The sequence below is a fragment of the Oxyura jamaicensis genome, chromosome 1, assembly GCF_011077185.1.
Source record: "Oxyura jamaicensis isolate SHBP4307 breed ruddy duck chromosome 1, BPBGC_Ojam_1.0, whole genome shotgun sequence".
In the NCBI taxonomy this organism is placed as follows: domain Eukaryota; kingdom Metazoa; phylum Chordata; class Aves; order Anseriformes; family Anatidae; genus Oxyura; species Oxyura jamaicensis.
This window is the reverse complement of record NC_048893.1, coordinates 59,296,664-59,314,589: the sequence shown is the minus strand read 5'-3', so window position 1 is coordinate 59,314,589 and position 17,926 is coordinate 59,296,664. Positions and strand designations below refer to the sequence as shown.

Genomic DNA, 17,926 nt, shown 5'->3' with positions numbered 1-17,926 from the left:
GCGGGTAACGGCCGCGCCGCGCAGCGGGAACGCAGCCGAGGGGGCGTGCCCCGGCAAACCCAGCCAATCGCAGCCGGCGGAGGGGGCGTGGCCTCGCCCCGCCCCGCCCCTCCCGCCCCGCCGCCGCCGCCCGGCAGGCCGCGCTGCCGGAAGTTCCGGGCTGCGGCCGTGCGGGATAAACAGTAATGGCCGAGGCGGTGGCGCTGGGCACGGCGGCGGGCGCCGCGGCGGCGGTAGCAGCGGTGGCAGCGGCGGCAGCAGCCTTGGGGCCGAGCGCCGCCGCCGCGGCGACCGCGGAGGAGACGGGCACGCTGTTCGGGCCCGCGGCCGTGCCGCCGCTCGCCGTGGGGCCGGGAGGCGGCTGGACCAAGCAGGTCACCTGCAGGTAGGCGCCGCGCGGGCGGGCGGCCGCCATTATCCGCGCCCCGTCCCTTCCTCTCCCTTTCCCTCCCTTCCCCGTCCCCTCCGTCGTCCCTCCCCCGCCGTGCACGTAGGCGCCGCCGCAGCGCCCCCCCCCGCCCGCTGCTTTACCGGTAACCCCGTGCTGGGGGGGGGGGGGGGGGGGCCCCCCCCCGGGGGGGGCCCCCGGGCCCGGGGGGGGTTCCCCCCCCCCCCCCCCCCCCGCCCCGGCATGGCGCCGCTGCAGCACTGCGGAGAGCGGGCCGGGAGGGCCCTTTATGTGCAGCACGGCCTGCCACCGGCGGGCATCCCCTCCGTTTATCCTTAAATAAACCCCCTACGTCGCCTTTATCCATCATGCGGGCAAATATAGCACGAGTCCCTTCGGAAAAAAAAAAAGGCGAGAGGCTCCAGATTGTTCCACGAGCTCCGCATCCCCTCCGCATTCCTCCCCGGGCGCCGCTGGGCCCCGGCTGCTCCGTCATCCCTTTGTGTCCCCGTTAGCCTGGGGGACATCGCCCACGGGCACCGCGGCCCTCCGAACGGCGGCGTTTCCCAGCGCCCCGCCACGCGGAGGGCTTGGCCCGCGGACAGGCGGGTTAATGGTTGGTGGAAGGCGCTTAGGTGTAGGCCGCTGGTGAGGAAATGGCTGGGCATGGTGCTGAGCTCAGCTCTCCTGCGAGGGTGGAGGTTAGTGCTCCCGCTGCGGAATTCGCCGCGGCTCTTCCCAAGACCGAAGGGCTTAATTGGGTGAAGTTGCGTTACGAGGCACGGATATTTGCTCAGCTAACAATGAATCAGCTAGAAGACAGCCACTGCCGTAGTGCAGGAGCAAACGAGTTGATTTGGGGCTGTACCGGTCAGCGAGTGCCTAACAAATGTGTTTCTTTACAAATGCTCAGGACTAGTGGGAAGTTAAAACTAGTCCTTTGTAATGATTTACCTGCTTTAGCGTGAGCTTGAACAAGAATAAGATCTCAGCTTTCGGCCTAATGAGCCTCTGCATTCTTTTTGACTAATCCTCTTAGCCGTGCCATTGCTTGCTTCTTCATTTCTTTGTTTTTAGCGGGTCCTTCACGTTGTAGGCAAGAGAGCTTTCCTTAGGCTTTAAAATGAAATTATCAATTCAACTCCATCTTCTGGGGCTGTGTGATAAGCCAACAAGGACTACACCCTATTGAAACCTAACTCAGGAAAATCAAATTCTTACTTCTTATTATTAAGCCTTGTTTTACCTTTATGAATGAGCCAGAGGTTTTAACTGCAAGATGAAGGGGTTCAGTAGCATTTCAAAATCGTTTTTTCAGTGTAGCATCTAGAGCAGCTTCTGGTTTGAGTAACATTGCAGAGTTCCATGTGTTTCTAGACTTTATTTATCTGAGTTGTCATAGGGGTGACAGCAGATGCTGCCTGAAAAACTTCTGGGAAATGGGGCTCTTTTCAGCGCAAATACTCTGCATTTTGTGGCTGATGAAGGAATACTGTTTTGTCAGAAGTGAGAGTTTCAGAATTGGTAGGGGAAGCTCTTCTGCTTCTTTGGATGCTTGATGTGATAAGTTAGTTGGTTAGTTGCTCTTGTTACGTCAAGGTGGTGTCCTTGGGATGGACGACTGCCATCTTGGAGAGGGAGGCAGAATGACTAAGAGGAGAGACTTTGGTGTCCCCGAGGCTTGTAGTTCTGTGGATGGTGCCCTTCTGCAGCTAAGATTTAGACTTCTGGATGGAAAGTGATGGATTAATCCTGTCTCTTAATAGGTCATGAGAAATAATTTTGTTACATTGCTATGGCTCGGCGATTTTCAAGGCTTTTGTGCTGTGGGGGAAAAATCCTTTAATTTGGAGTAAGATGTAGGGGAATAAGTAGTTACGAAATTGAGTTTTATTTTATATTTGATTATTTTGTTACTGGTATGTTTGAAATAAGAAAAGGAGTGGTAATCCTTACCAAGTGTCTCTGCCCCTCCTGTTTTAGGTGGATATGTAGTTTTACTGAGCAGGGGTACAGCCAACATTTAAACCCCAAACTTGATGCTGATAGCTCCAGATATTTGGGTTTTCCACATATTGTGCAGCAATACTTCAGCTCATCAAATTGATGTAAATGGATTGCATTTCACTTCTGTGTTTAGTTACTGTCCATAAACAAAACCCTCTAGCAGCCAATTGCTGTGTTTTGAGAGCTGCCTGCATGTTTGTAACTTTGCTGCTCGTTCTTAGAGCCTAGACCAAGTACTTACTTGTCTCAGCGCAAAGAACCTGACTCACTGAAGCGTGCCTCCTTAACGTGGCGTAACACGAGTGATAAGGTGTGGCGCACAGGCCTCTGACATGCTTGCTTGCATTGCTCTCTTCCGGACACCCCTGTTATCTGAAGGTTACAGCGAGGAAGGGACGAGCAGATCAATACCGCCGAGGCCTACTTTTCCCATTTCGTAAGGCTGCTAGCTCCTGTAGAATTTCATCAGGCACCCGTGGCTGAGTGCCCGCATGCCACGCTGGAGCCGCGTGCCTGGCCTCTTCCCCAGCACCTCGTTCCCCAGGGGTTTGCAACCCGCACAGGCCTCCCGAGGAAGCCAAAGCAGCTGTGCTCGTGTTCCTCCAAGGCTCCCATCTGCCAGCAATGGCAGCGTCTCTGTCCTTGAGGGAGGCTCAGCGCTGCTGCCAGGTGTGGCGTTCCTGTTCAGCAAACCCCGTAGCTTAGGAACGAAACGGGGTTACCTGGGAGCAGAACAAGGTGGACCTGAGGTAAAGGCCGAGCCACGCCTTGAACAAGCAAACCCATTGCAAGCCTCAGAAGCTGTGGAGAGAAATATTGCAGAGAGGCTTCACTAATAGGATTACATGTGTGAAAACTCCTCATGTATATTAAGCAAGCTGTCGGAAAGAAGCTAGTATGGGTTTAGGATTTTAGGTTGCAGTTCCCCGTGTTTCAAATAGCGTTGTTTTTTTTAATAAAAGTCCTCATGCATGTTTTTGCTCTAGCAAATGGCAAGTGATAGAAGCCATCACATCCTAACAGCAGGGAGAAAAATCTTTAGTGGATTATCATATTTTTAGGCATCGCTGAAATCAAGGTCATTATAACTTGAAGAAACTTGAAAATTTAGGTATCCTTAACTTCTGAACACAGGTTAGGAAGGGAGGCAAGGGAATTGGGCCTGTGTTTCCTCTGTCTGACAGCGGGAGAGCCTCGCTTGGTGCCTGTAGGGCAATGTTCTCATCTAGTGCTTCTGGGGAGGTCTCCCTTCAGCTGTGGCCTTTCTCCTAGTTGCCTCTCTCGGCCCTAGCAGTGTCCCGGCGCTGTTGGCCGAGGTGGGTCTGAGCAGCGACCTGATCCGGGCTAAGAATAGCCGTGGGAGCTGCCAAAGGGCCAGGTTAGAGCTGAGGCGGCTCTCCGCGCTGAGTCAGCAGGCGGCTGGGGAGTTGCCTGCCCCGACACACGGGGGAAGCAGTGCTGTGTTGAAACGAGCAACGGGTGGAGATAGCAGCTTTTAAAGAGCTAGTGGCAGACACTTAACGACCCCCTGAACTACTGCTGCCCCTGCTGGTGTGGGTCCCGTTCCTTAAAGAAGCCATGGGATTCCAGTTGTGCTCTGGTTCCGTGAGCTTGGGTTGCTGGGCACTTGGCTCTGAGGAGGGTTTGTTTGGTAGGCGTGTGAGCGGGTTGTGTTTGTCTGTTGATTTTGGGTGGAGGTTTCTTATTTGTCTTTGCAGTGGATAATGCTGACTGTGGAGCATGTGGTTTGTTTTGTTTCAGTGCCCTGTTCCTGGTGTGTGCTGGCAGAGCTGTTGGTGCAGCCACCTGGCAAACCTGCCTAACCCACTCACTGCTCTGGAGAGAATATCCTGCAGTGTCATCTGGCCTTTTTATTATTTATTTCTCTGTAGGATTGTGTTTCTTATCTGGTTTGCTGTGTAGCTGCAGCATACAGACAGGTGGTATTTTTGAGGTGTGAATTTCTGCCTGATGGCTAGCGTCAGCTGGTGGCTTATAAAACCACATTAGCTTTTCTCTTCTTAGTACTTTGAATAAACCACTAATTTTGCGTAGCCTCTATCAGTCCTCTTAAGACTTGCTTCAAGTTGCAGTGTTTCCCTGGTATCAGGCTACAGACAGAGCTTGGCTTATATCATTTGGCGAAGTGTTGCCTTTGATTTGTCTGGCATCTTAACAATGCAGTGGTCTAAGTACCCATGCAGAAGCTCACGCGGTTCAGTAACCCTTTATGTGGACGGGTATTGACTTGAATGTGCTGTTTTGTGAAGAGCCCTTGCAGTCTCAGTTTGTGCTGTGAAAGGTGATCCTGCTGTCTCCTCCCCTGCCTCGGAGGACCTGGTGCTGCTGCCGTGCAGGGGTAGTGCCAATGCAGAGCAATGCCAGTGTGTAGCAGGAGGGCAGGCCTGCACCGTTCAGCAGCAAGATGGAAGCAGCTTATACCCTTCCAAGTCTGAATCTTCACTTGAGTGGTTTGCAGACAAGCCAAGGATTTGTATGAGACCTAAACCTGAACAACTTCCCATGTTAACTAAATCTCTATTTTCAATGAGTTCAGAGTTTGCAGCTTGCTTTGTGTCTGAGGGCCAGTGCCCTTTGTAAGCTGAATTCTTAGTAAGCAGTTCTTACGGAGGATTTTTTTTGTTTGTGGGGGGGGGGCGGGGGTGATGAATACTTTTATGTTGATTGGGTAAGATGTACTTTAAGTTGAATCTCCATTTGTGGCTCTCGTGAGTATACATAGTCTGAGTAGTTACTTAAATTTAACGAAGCTTGTGTCTTCTAGGTTAAAAGTTAAACCAAATGGAAAAACACTGTTCAGTTTTCTTGAGCTGCTGAATTTGAGGGTACTTAACTGAACTTGCTTTATTTGAAATGCTAAAACTTAGTAAACTGCCCAATTTAAGACAGGCAGCACAGTATTGAAGCAGGGTGCTTCTACTGATTATCTGGCTCCTATGGCAAAAACTACTGTACATGTTTAGTCAAATATAACTATCCATTAACAACATGTATTGCATTCTTAGGAAATGACTCCTGGTTCAAATATTTACAAATTAAGAATAGACTTTTTTTTTAAGCAAACTTTTAGGATGTGGTTGTTTTTGATGTTGGATTCAGTGGAAGGCTTATGTAAGGTTTTTGCTGGTGTCACAACACAGGAGCTACTGATAAAACTTTGTCCCCAGCCCAGGATAAGATTTACTTCACTTTTTTTTTCAGGCTTCTCTAAGCATAAGCCCCTATAAACACAGTGCAGTTCATTGGAATTGCTAAGGCTTCATCTTTTTTCAGACTTTGTCATTTGTGTGTTTATACTGGGACATGGTCCCGTGAGTCATTAGTGATGTTCTTAATTCAGTATACCTTGATTTATAAAATAACTCATCATCCAAATACTGTATTCACAGATTCCGTGTTTATTCTTAATAGGTATTTCATGCATGGAGTTTGCAAGGAAGGAGACAACTGTCGCTACTCCCATGACCTGTCCACTAGTCAGTCTGCCATGGTGTGCAGGTATTATCAGCGAGGATGCTGTGCTTACGGAGATCATTGCAGGTAAAGAAATGCCACATACCATGCTGTAGGGGAATACTTTAATTCTAAGTCCCTGAGTATAGAGCTCATAGGCAAAAGAAAAAAAAAAAAATGAAGTATTTCCCACTTCCATTGTAACTTCAGAGTTTTAATAAAATTAGTCACAAATGGCCTTCTCTTGCTCAATACTGTAGTGTTTGCTTTGGTTTTGAAAATAAGTAAAAGTGAGACAAGGAGAGAACTGGTTTCAATAAAAGCAGAGGTTGTCAGGATATGATTTTGTTTGTTAATGACATGAGGAGATGAGTTGAAATCTGAGACTACATTCAGACTGGCTGAACTGATGAATCAGTAACATTTGGTAGATGATAAAGCCTGAACAGGTATGAATGTTTTTTATTCTCTCTCTTCAGGAATTGCTGTTCAGACAGTTAAACTGCCACTTTTGAGAAAGTAATTGGAGTATAGTTGTGTAGGTTTTTAAAATGCTACCTGTACAAATTGACCCTACAGTATGGAAACATATAACTTAACGTATGCTCTTGAAAAAGAGAAGAGAAAAAGCATGAACAAAGGAAACCAATGCTTTCCTAGTGTAGCAAAGCTTTGTAAAGGCTTGGGGATGTTTTTTGAACATAATCTTAAATTCACTTTATTAAAAAAAAAAAACTTATCAGGAGTTGTAACATTGTCTTGTTGCAGCTCTTATGCATGATTAAATCTCTATCATGACCTCGTATTGTAGCTCACAGTCAGTTTTACTTCCATGTTTAATACACTGGTACTATGTGTAAGGAAGATAGACCTCTATCTAGCCCTCTGTATATCTGCAAATACTGCTTTCATGATCACGTAGATTGCTGGTCTCCAAACCTTTTTGATCATGCACACCATCAGTGAAAAACTTTGGAGCACATAACTCTCATGAATGTAGATTTACAGATAAATTATGTAGATGTATTACTGTGCTAATGGATTATGTACATTCAAACATGCACAAAAGATGATGATGATTAAAATTTTAAATTATTAACTGTACAAAACCTTTTTGCTCTCACTAAAAATACTGTATTTCTTTACTGAGAGCAATGTGGTTCAATATGCTTCATTATTTTTTAAAATCTTGGTTTAACATTTTGATACAGTGTTTTGAAGGTTTGGTTGTAAGTTCAGTTTATGTCAGTACTTGGCCTTAATGGCTGCTGTTACAACTGAAAAAGATTGCTCGCAAAGATATGTAGATCCAAAAAGAATTTCATTGTCGGCTGTATTTACAAAATCGTGATGCTCATTTTTTCATTCCTGTCCACCAAATATGTAAAGACTTTGAAATTTGGCTAGTAAACTTCTGTCGTCTTATACCAATTTCTCTTGCAAATTAATCAAATGAGTCTAAGGCACACTGAAACTATTTAAAAGATTTATAAACAATCTTCTAACACACTTAGAAGCTTTTAAAATGAACAAATATGAGTGTTTCCATGGGTAACATGCTTTCATTGTTTTTGGCAGTGAAATCATGTAACAATGGAAATGTTTCCAAACAGCTGTTTTCAATATGTCATCTCCATAGCACTATCTTCTTTCAAAAAGCAATTACTTTCTCATTCTGAAAATGTCACTTCTACCTTGAAGGGACAGATTAAGTGTGTTTTGTGTTTTGAAAATATCTGTTAGGTAGCATACTAGTCACAGCCACTTCTCATCACTGAAGAGTTCAATAGATTTGCAGCACTTGTGGTCTTACGAAAGAAAAATGTATGACTCATCTTTGACAGCTCCTTTAAGCACTTTACTGTGACATAACCAATAAACCTCAGTGTGGTACAAAAGGTTTTCCTTGTTACTTCCCTTTTCATTACAAAATATTGGAAAGATTTGGCTATTTCAAAGCTTCATTTTTGTAAAGTTAACCGTATCGACAACATCCTGTAGCATTTCGTGCACTTCTGGCTCCAACTTCTTTGCTACAATATCTTGCTTGTGAAAGATGCAGTGAATGAATTTTGCGTGTGGAGCTTTTTGTAATCTTACCCTGGAACGCTTTATTTATTCTAGTCAATGCAGCTGTTCTTTCACTTCCCCAGTTTTTCCCCATAAAGCATTCTTTTTATTAAAGAAGTCATTTCATGTTGAGAATTTATCATTTCCAGTACATCTCTCGTTTAGTGGCTCACAAAAAAGTGGTTCATGAATTTCATTGTTGAAACAGAATCTGTTGAATACCCTAAGCTGAGATGTGTTACTAGCAAGTATTTTCATCTGCATCTATTGTAAACCTCCCACACTGCATAATTTGTTCTAGTACTTGTTTCTTTGAATCTTTAGCAGTGTTAGGTGCCTCCCAACAGTATTTACTGACAGGAAGGCGCTTTCATTTGTTGCTGTATTGTTTTCCATGCGTTATTTCAGCTGTTCTTACCATATCAGGAAGAACAAGTGTTCCAATTTGTATGTGTGTTCTTTTTTTCTTACTATTTAAGAAACCTCAAAAACATTTCTCAACATTTGCTGCTTTTTTTGTGTGTGAAACATTTGATTGGGTATCACATGATTTGAAACATCTCTGGAAAAAACTATAATAGTTTGTCTTAATGTTCAGAATGCTTAGCTCTTAGATGTCTTGTTAAGTGTTGGCTTCATACTATCATTAGCTAATACCTGATGGCCTAATATGCACTTAGTGCAAGGCTCATTATGAACAATAGTGGATCTGTGTTACAGATTTGTATTTCAAACAGTCCTCTTGGTAACTTAGATTCCCCCCCACCCCGAGTTTTTGTCAGACCTGATTAGGTCATTGTCACTGTTTTTAATCTTGTAACGTGGTTGAGGAAGAGCTCATACGAAGTGGAAGTGTCAGCTCTGACATCTTGCTTTGTGTTTGCATTCAGTTATCTTTAATCCACAGTTCCTTTGCAGGAATCTTGTTAAACTATTTGTTTTGTGAGGGTTACTTGAGTTAAAAGTTGATAATATTATCTGTGGTGCTATTTAAGGGACAGATATAAACTGCAATGTTACAATACCTTAAAAGCAAACAAGCGAGGGTGCTGCTGTCAGGCCCTCTGCATTATGGATCACCCTCTCTTCCTTAAGTACACCTCACATACCATATGTGACGGGACCCCTTGATATATGGAATGAGTAAGGATGCTGGCCTCAATCCATATATTAAATATTAGTAGGGCTTAATTTCTTTATTTTTTTAAAACTAGAGAAATTCTAATATTTCCTTACTGAATTCCAGTGCATTGTCTTGCGTGACATCTGGAGTGCATGTACCCTGCTTTGGAAAACACTGACGTAGAGGTCAAGAGGCTTGTGTTTGAAACTTGTGTCATAGCTTCCTTGAGATGTCAGAGCTGACATTCAGCTGGGAGCACTTCTTTAATATGAAAGAACTGTGATGCATTGTTGTCTTCAATCTGACACAAGGCAAATGAATCACAGTTGCTTAAAGGTTTTGTATAATCTCCAAGAATTCTCTACCTTCATCCTTGAAGTTAGTCAGCAAATATGTAAGACTTCATGGGAGAATGAATTATTGTCTTTGTAGTCTTCCAGCTGCTGGAAGATATCTTTGAGGGAAATGGTGCTTCCATGTTGTTCAGGGGTACTAAGAATCAAAGTGTTCTGAGCGTCATTTTCCACAGTAAGATGGGGACGTTAGAGGTGATTTACTAAAATTCAACATAAAATCTGAAAAATCTGAATGAGGCAAGATGCCAAGGTAAGTCAGTTCAGGTCATGTTGCCCAGGGCGTTGTCCGGTCAAGTTTTGAGTATCTGCAAGAACAAAGATTGTGTAGCCTCTCTAGGCACCTGTTTCAGTGTTTGAGTACTCTCATGGTAATTTTTGTTCTAATAACTTATTTTAATTTTCTACTTTGAACTTGTCTGCTGGCTCTCATCCTATCACCGCACCTCTAAGAAGAATTTTCTCTTCTGTCCCACAGAGTAGATGACAGCAGTATCTGCTGTCATTCTTCTCAAAGCTGAATGAACTCACTAAATTTGATAATATTGCATGTGTATAATAGGTACATCACCAGTTTTGGAAGTTACTGAAATTCATTCTATGTAAGTTAAGTGAAACTTGTGTGTGTTACTCTTTCTTACAAAATGACAGTGAGTACCTTTGGTTTCATTAGGCAGTGCTGATGCATTACAGAAATTCATCTCCTTGTGTAAAGGATCATCAGTGGCATTCTCTTCCAAGCTGCTTCTAGGTCTTCCTTCAGTATAGGGTGTTTACATCGCAATCGCAAAAGCAGCCAGAGGGACTGGAAGTACTTTTTTGTGATGAGTTGACATGATGTGTTTTAACTTTTTAGATATGAACACACCAAGCCACTGATACAGGAAGAAGATGTGACTACTGTGAATCCAGATGAAAAAATTTATCCCTCAGTATCTTCAGACCTTGCATCATTCCCTGATGAAACCATTGAAGAAGAAATTGTTGAGTTAGAACCTGAAGATTTAGATCTGGCAGCTGCAGGAGTAGGTGTTGAAGACTGGGTGAATGCTGTAGAATTTGTCCCTGGGCAGCCATACTGTGGACGTGGTAAGCAGATCATGGGGTAACAGTAAATTTCTGCCAAGGGTCAACAGTTCTTACATAGTGCATTTATTTTAATGCTTCTAGTTTTGTTGAGTACAGCTATTCAGCTTTATGAATCGCTTCAACTGTTCTGTCGTGAAGTTCTGAGTTTTCTGGCATGATAATAGGATCATTGCACATCAGTTACTACTGCTGTTATGATGTTATAAAACCATGTATACTTAAAGACAGTCTCTGTGTACTTATAAAAGTTTTCCAGTGGAGGTGCAGATTCCCACAGAAGGATCTGAAACCATATACTTGCTTTCATGAACCCCATGGCAGTTCTGACAAGAGGCTGAAAATTGCATATTCTAGTTACCCAAGACTTCTCTTTATGAGACTGAGATGGGTCATCTAGTCGCGAAATGGGTCATCAAGTTGCGAAATCTTCAGCGCTTGTACTCGTGGGGGACTTCAACTTCCCTGACATATCCTGGAAGCACAACACAGCCCAGAGAAAGCAGTCTAGGAGGTTTCTGGAGAAAGTGGAAGGTAGCTTCCTGACGCAGCTGATTAGTGAGCCTACCAGGGGTGGTGCCCCGCTAGACCTTCTCTTCACAAACAGAGAAGGACTGGTGGAGGATGTGATTGTCGGGAGCTGTCTTGGGCAGAGTGACCACGAAATGGTGGAGTTCACTATTCTTGGCGAGGCCAGGAAGGGAACCAGTAAAACCACTGTACTGGACTTTTGGAGAGCTGACTTTGGGCTGCTCAGGACACTGGTTGGTAGAGTCCCTTGGGAGGCGGTTCTGAAGGGCAGAGGGGTCCAGGAAGGCTGGGCGCTCTTCAAGAGGCAAATCCTAATGGCGCAGGAGCGGTCTGTTCCCATGTGCCCAAAGATGAGCCAGCGGGGAAGAAGACCAGCCTGGCTGAACAGAGAACTGTGGCTTGAGCTTAGGAGAAAAAAGAGGGTTTATAATCTTTGGAAAAGTGGGCTGGCCACTAGGGAGGACTATAAGGATGTAGCGAGGCTGTGCAGGGACAAAATTAGGAAGGCCAAAGCTCATCTGGAGCTCAATCTGGCTACTGCTGTTAAAGATAACAAAAAACGCTTTTATAAATACATTAACACAAAAAGGAGGACAAAGGAGAATCTCCATCCTTTACTGGATGCAGGGGGAAACTTAGTTACAAGAGATGAGGAAAAGGCAGAGGTGCTCAATGCCTTCTTTGCCTCAGTCTTTAGCGGCAATACCGGTTGTTCTCTGGATTCCCAGTACCCTGAGCTGGTGGAAGGGGATGGGGAGCAGGATGTGGCCCTCACCATCCACGAAGAACTGGTTGGTGACCTGCTACGGCACTTGGATGTGCACAAGTTGATGGGGCCGGATGGGATCCACCCAAGGGTACTGAGAGAACTGGCAGAGGAGCTGGCCAAGCCACTCTCCATCATTTATCAGCAGTCCTGGCTATCGGGGGAGGTCCCAGCTGACTGGCGGCTAGCGAATGTGACGCCCATCTACAAGAAGGGCCGGAGGGCTGACCCGGGGAACTACAGGCCTGTCAGTTTGACCTCAGTACCAGGGAAGCTCATGGAGCAGATCCTCTTGGGAGTCATCATGCGGCACTTGAAGGGCAAGCAGGCGATCAGGCCCAGTCAGCATGGGTTTATGGAAGGCAGGTCCTGCTTGACGAACCTGATCTCCTTCTATGACAAAGTGTCGCGCTGGGTGGACGAGGGAAAGGCTGTGGATGTGGTCTACCTTGACTTCAGCAAGGCTTTTGACACCGTCTCCCACAGCATTCTCCTCAAGAAACTGGCTGCTCTTGGCTTGGACTGGCGCACGCTTCGTTGGGTTAGAAACTGGCTGGATAGCCGGGCCCAGAGAGTTGTGGTAAATGGAGTCAAATCCAGTCAGAGGCCAGTCACTAGTGGCGTCCCCCAGGGCTCGGTGCTGGGGCCGGTCCTCTTTAACATCTTCATCAATGATCTGGATGAGGGCATTGAGTGCACCCTCAGTAAGTTTGCAGATGACACCAAGTTAGGTGCGAGTGTCGATCTGCTCGAGGGTAGGAAGGCTCTGCAGGAGGATCTGGATAGGCTGCACCGATGGGCTGGGGTCAACTGCATGAAGTTTAACAAGGCCAAGTGCCGGGTCCTGCACCTGGGGTGTAATAACCCCAAGCAGAGCTACAGGCTGGGAGATGAGTGGTTGGAGAGCTGCCAGGCGGAGAAGGACCTGGGAGTGATAGTGGACAGTCGGCTGAATATGAGCCAGCAGTGTGCTCAGGTGGCCAAGAAGGCCAACGGCATCCTGGCTTGTATCAGAAATAGTGTGATCAGCAGGGCTAGGGAGGTGATCGTCCCCCTGTACTCGGCTCTGGTGAGGCCGCACCTCGAGTACTGTGTTCAGTTTTGGGCCCCTCGCTACAAGAAGGACATGGAGGTGCTTGAGCGGGTCCAAAGAAGGGCGACGAAGCTGGTGAGGGGCCTGGAGAACAAGTCCTATGAGGAGCGGCTGAAGGAGCTGGGCTTATTCAGCCTGGAGAAGAGGAGGCTCAGGGGCGACCTTATCGCTCTCTACAGATACCTTAAAGGAGGCTGTAGAGAGGTGGGGGTTGGCCTGTTCTCCCACGTGCCTGGTGACAGGACGAGGGGGAATGGGCTAAAGTTGCGCCAGGGGAGTTTTAGGTCAGATGTTAGGAAGAGCTTCTTTACTGAAAGGGTTGTGAGGCATTGGAACAGGCTGCCCAGGGAGGTGGTGGAGTCACCATCCCTGGAAGTCTTCAAAAGATGTTTAGATGTAGAGCTTAGGGATATGGTTTAGTGGGGACTGTTAGTGTTAGGTTAGAGGTTGGACTCGATGATCTTGAGGTCTCTTCCAACCTAGAAATTCTGTGATTCTGTGATCTAGAGAACGAGATTGGAAAACTCATCATATGGGACTAGACTATTTGTAGCATACCTGTCATCTGCTTTCCTTGCAAAAAGGTAGCACAAAGACTTAAATTTAGGGGGAAGTAGGTTGCATGTGTTTAGCATCATCTCTACTATCTGGCTGTCTACAACTAAAGACTTACGGCCTTGAATAATCAAATAATTGATTGAATCCTAAACATATCCTTTATGATGTAACTTCAAATTATTCTCGGCATAAAGTGCTCAGATAATACTTGTTAGCGGTGGCTTATCTCTTACCATTAAGACAAGGCATTCTGCTAATGCAGGTGAATCTCTGATCTGTGACTAAATGTGCTATCTTGAAGATGACCTCATGGCCTAGCAAAGAAAATAGTGACAATTCTTTGGATACTGTTTTTGAGGTACAGGTGCACCATGCTTCCGTATTTGTTCTGCTGCTTAACTTCTGCTAGATGTTCTGGAATCTCTGAGGGAGAGCAGAAAGGTGGCAACATAGGAAATGCTGAATTGGGTTGCATCAAGTCCAACTGCCTGACCACTTCAGGGCTAACCACAGGTTAAAGTACTTTTTTAAAGGCATTTTCCAAATGCCTCTTGAATGCTGACAGGCATGGGACATCTATTCCAGTGTTCAACCACCCTCACAGTACAGAGTTGTTTCCTGACATCCAGGCCAAACCTCCCTGGCACAGCTTTCCACCAGTCCTGTGTGTTTGTCATCAGTTGCAAGCGCAAAGAGACGGGCACCTCCCCTTCCACTTCTCCTCAGGGAGTTGCAGAGAGCAATGAGGTTGCCTCTGAGTCACTTTCTCCAGACTGGACAACCCCCATGTACTCAGCTTCTCCTCACAGGATGTGCCTTTCAACCCTCTTAACAGCGTTGTTGCCCTGCTCTGGATGCATTCAAGTACCTTAACATCCTGTTTATTTTGTGAAGCTCAGAACTGCACACAATATTCAAGATGAGACCGCACCAATGCTAAATACAGTGGAAGAATCCCTTCTTTTGACCAGCTGGCTATGCTGTGCTTAAGGCACCCCAAAATGTGGTTTGCCCTCTCAGCTCCCAGATCATAGAATCATAGAATATCCCGAGCTGGAAGGGACCCACAAGGATCATCAAGTCCAACTCCTGGCACCGCACAGGTCTACCCAGAAGTTCAGACCGTGTGACTAAGTGCACAGTCCAATCTCTTCTTGGATTTAGACAGGCTTGGTGCAGTGACTGCTTCACTGGGGAGCCTGTTCCAGTGCGCAACCACCGTCTCGGTGAAGCACCTCCTGATATCCAGCCTAAACTTCCCCTTCCTCAGCTTAACACCGTTCCCCGTGGGTCCTATCACTGGTGTTTATGAAGAATAGGTGACCTGCCTCTCCACTCCCCATTGCGAGGAAGTTGTGGACTGTGATGAGGTCCCCCCTCAGCCTCCTCTTCTCCAGGCCGAACAGGCCCAGTGACCTCAGCCGCTCCTCATACGTCTTCCCCTCCAGGCCCTTCACCATCTTCATCACCCTCCTCTGGGCATTCTCCAACAGCTGAATGTCCTTTCTGTACTGTGGTGCCCAGAACTGCACCCAGCACTCGAGGTGAGGCCGCACCAGCGCAGAGTAGAGCGGGACAATCCCTTCCCTCGACCGACTAGCGATGCCGTGCTTGATGCACCCCAGGGTGGGGTTGGCCCTCCTGGCTGCCAGGGCACACTGCTGGCTCATATTCAGCTTGCTGTCAACCAAAACCCCCAGATCCCTCTCTGCGGGGCTGCTCTCCAGCATCTCATCACCCAGTCTGTATGTACAGACAGGGTTGCCCCGTCCCAGGTGCAGGACCTGGCACTTGCTTTTGTTAAACTTCATGCGGTTGGTGATCGCCCAGCTCTCCAACCTGTCCAGATCTCTCTGCAAGGCTTTTCCACCCTCATCTGAGTCCACAACTCCAAGTTTGGGGTTGTCAGCAAATTTGCTCAAAACACCTATTCCTACATCCGTATCATTTCTAAAAATGTTGAGGAGGACTGGCCCTAAAAAGGAGCCTTGAGGGACCCCACTAGTGACCATCCACCTGATGTGGCCCCATTTAGCACAACCCTTTGAGCCCTGCCTGTCAGCCAATTGCTCACCCATTGTATGATGTTTTTGTTTGGCTGTATGCTGGACATTTTGTCCAGTAGGATCCTATGGGAAGCAGTGTCAAAAGCCTTGCTGAAGCCCAAAAAGATCACATCAACTGGTTTCCCTTGGTCGACTAGACAGGTGATTGTATTATAAAAGGAAATCAAATTTGTTAGGCAGGACCTACCCCTCATGAACCCATGCTGGCTGGGACTAATGACTGCATTGTCCCCCAGGTGTGCTTCAGTAACTTCAAGAATCATCTTCTCCATAATTTTACCAGGCACTGACATGAGATTGACAGGCCTGTAATTGCCAGGGTCTTCCTTCTTACCCTTCTTGAAAATTGGCACAATGTTTGCCAGTTTCCAGTCTACCGGGACCTCTCCGGATTCCCAAGATCATTGAAAAAATAATTGAGAGAGGTCCTGCAATGATGTCAGCCAGCTCTTTAAGCACCCTGGGATGAATCCCATCTGGACCCCTGGACTTGTATGGATCCAGGTGGAGCAGCAAATCCCTCACACGTTTAGGGTCGGTTTGGAGTTTGTCATTCCCACCATCACGGTCCTCCAGCTCAGGGCACCCTGGGTCCTGAAGCCCATCATCAGCATGAAGACAGAGGCGAAGAAGGCATTAAACGTCTCCGCTTTGCCTATGTCATTGTCTGTGAGGAGACCTTCCCCATCAAGTAGCGGACCTTTTGTTTTCTTTGGTTCTCCTTCTTCTGTTCACATATCTTAAAAAAAACTTTGTCTTCACACAGACATGGCCAACTTCAGCTCTTGTTGGGCTTTGGCCACACTTATTTTCTCCCTACAAACAGCATCCCTGTATTCCTTCTTTGTCACCTGACCCTCCTTCCAGTAGCCGTACACCTTCTTTTTTCACCTGAGCTCCAGTAGAAGATCCCTGGTCAGCTAGGCTGGCCTCCTGCCCTGCCTGCCTGACTTCTGATATTTTGGAATTGCCTGATCCTGTGCTTTTAGGAGGCAGTGCTTAAAGAGTGACTAGCACTGATGGATGTCAGTGCCTTCAAAAGCAGTTTCCCGGGGGACCTTGCTGACTAGTTCCCTGAGCAGCCTGAAGTCTGCTTTCCCCATACCCAGGGCTGAAGTTTTGGTGGCAGTTTTCCTTCTGTCACCGTAAATCCTAAACTCAACCTCTTCGTGGTCGCTATGATTGAGATGGATGCCAATTGCCATGTCTCCCACAAGACCCTCTCTGTTCTCCAGCAACAGATTTAGGAGGGCACCTTTCCTGGGTTGGTTCCCTTAGCACCTGCACCAAGAAGTTATCATCTAGGTGCTTCATGAACCTCCTGGACTTGCTTGTGTCAGCCATGTGGTGATCCCACTTGACGTCTGGCAAGTTGAAGTCCCCCATAAGGACAAGGGGAGTTGATCTCGAGGCATCTCTCAGTTCTGGAAAGAATAATTCATCAGTGTTGTCATCCTGGCCAGGTGGTCTGTAATAGACTCCCACAACGACATCCCCTTTATTTGTTCGTCCCTTGATCCTTACCCAGAGGCTCTCAAGAGCCTTTTGCCATTGTCAGCCTGAAGTTCCACACAGTCCAGCCCATGCTTCACATACATCGCCACCCCGCCTACCCTGCCTGTCCCTCCTGAAGAGCCTGTAACCATCTATTGCAACACACCAGCCACAGGACTCATCCCACCTGGTTTTGCTTATGCTGATGATGTTGTAGCTGTGGGACTGGGCCAAGACTTCTAGCTCATCCATTTTATTCCTCATACTGTGTGCATTTGTGTAGAACCACTTCAGATGAGCCTCCCTACGTGCAGCACCTTGTGGAGCTGACCGAAGGACTTCACTGGCACACAGACCCTCTGATTCTAGCGCACTATCCCTTAGGTCATCACCAGCATGCCTGGTTTTATCCCCTTCCCCCTTCAACTCTAGTTTAAAGCCCTATCTATCAGCCTTGCCAACTCCTGACCAAAAATCCTTACCCCTCTCTGAGAGGGGTGCATCCCATCTGATGCCAGCAGGCCTGGTGTCACGTAGACCTTCCCGTGATCGAAAAACCCAAAGTTCTGCTAGTTACACCAGTCCCGAAGCCACATGTTAATGTGATGAACCTGCTTGTCAGCCTTGATCCCCGCTATCGGAAGGGCAGAGGCAAGCACAACCTGTGCCCCTGATCCTTTAACCAGTTGCCCCAAAGCCCTAAGGTCCCTTTTGATTGCTCTCGGACTTCTCATTGCTACCTTGTCATTACCAGCCTGAGAGACCAGTAGCGGGTAGTAGTCAGTGGGCCGTACCAGGCGCTTGACTTTCTTAGCAAAGTCTCTAACCCAAGCCCCAGGGGGGCAACAGAATTCCCTGTGGGTTGGGTCCAGTCAACATATTGGGCCCTCTGTCCCTTTCAGAAGGGAGCCCCCCAT

The 17,926-nt window shown here is 47.0% G+C and overlaps 1 protein-coding gene across 4 annotated transcripts in view; it reads left to right on the top strand.

The window, feature by feature from the left end:
• The first annotated feature begins 116 nt into the window (after positions 1-116).
• MKRN1 (makorin ring finger protein 1) overlaps positions 117-17,926 on the top strand; it is a 30,189-nt gene continuing 12,379 nt past the window's right edge. The window contains exons 1-3 of one of the 4 annotated variants that reach the window (XM_035342661.1): positions 117-385; positions 5,828-5,956; positions 10,272-10,504. In XM_035342661.1, coding sequence (XP_035198552.1) covers positions 186-385; positions 5,828-5,956; positions 10,272-10,504 — 562 coding nt within the window. In that variant the 5' untranslated portion in view covers positions 117-185. Of the gene's footprint in view, positions 386-3,882; positions 4,034-5,827; positions 5,957-10,271; positions 10,505-17,926 lie in introns of those variants that run through there. The other 3 variants (XM_035342672.1, XM_035342681.1, XM_035342691.1) reach the window with 3 other exon arrangements.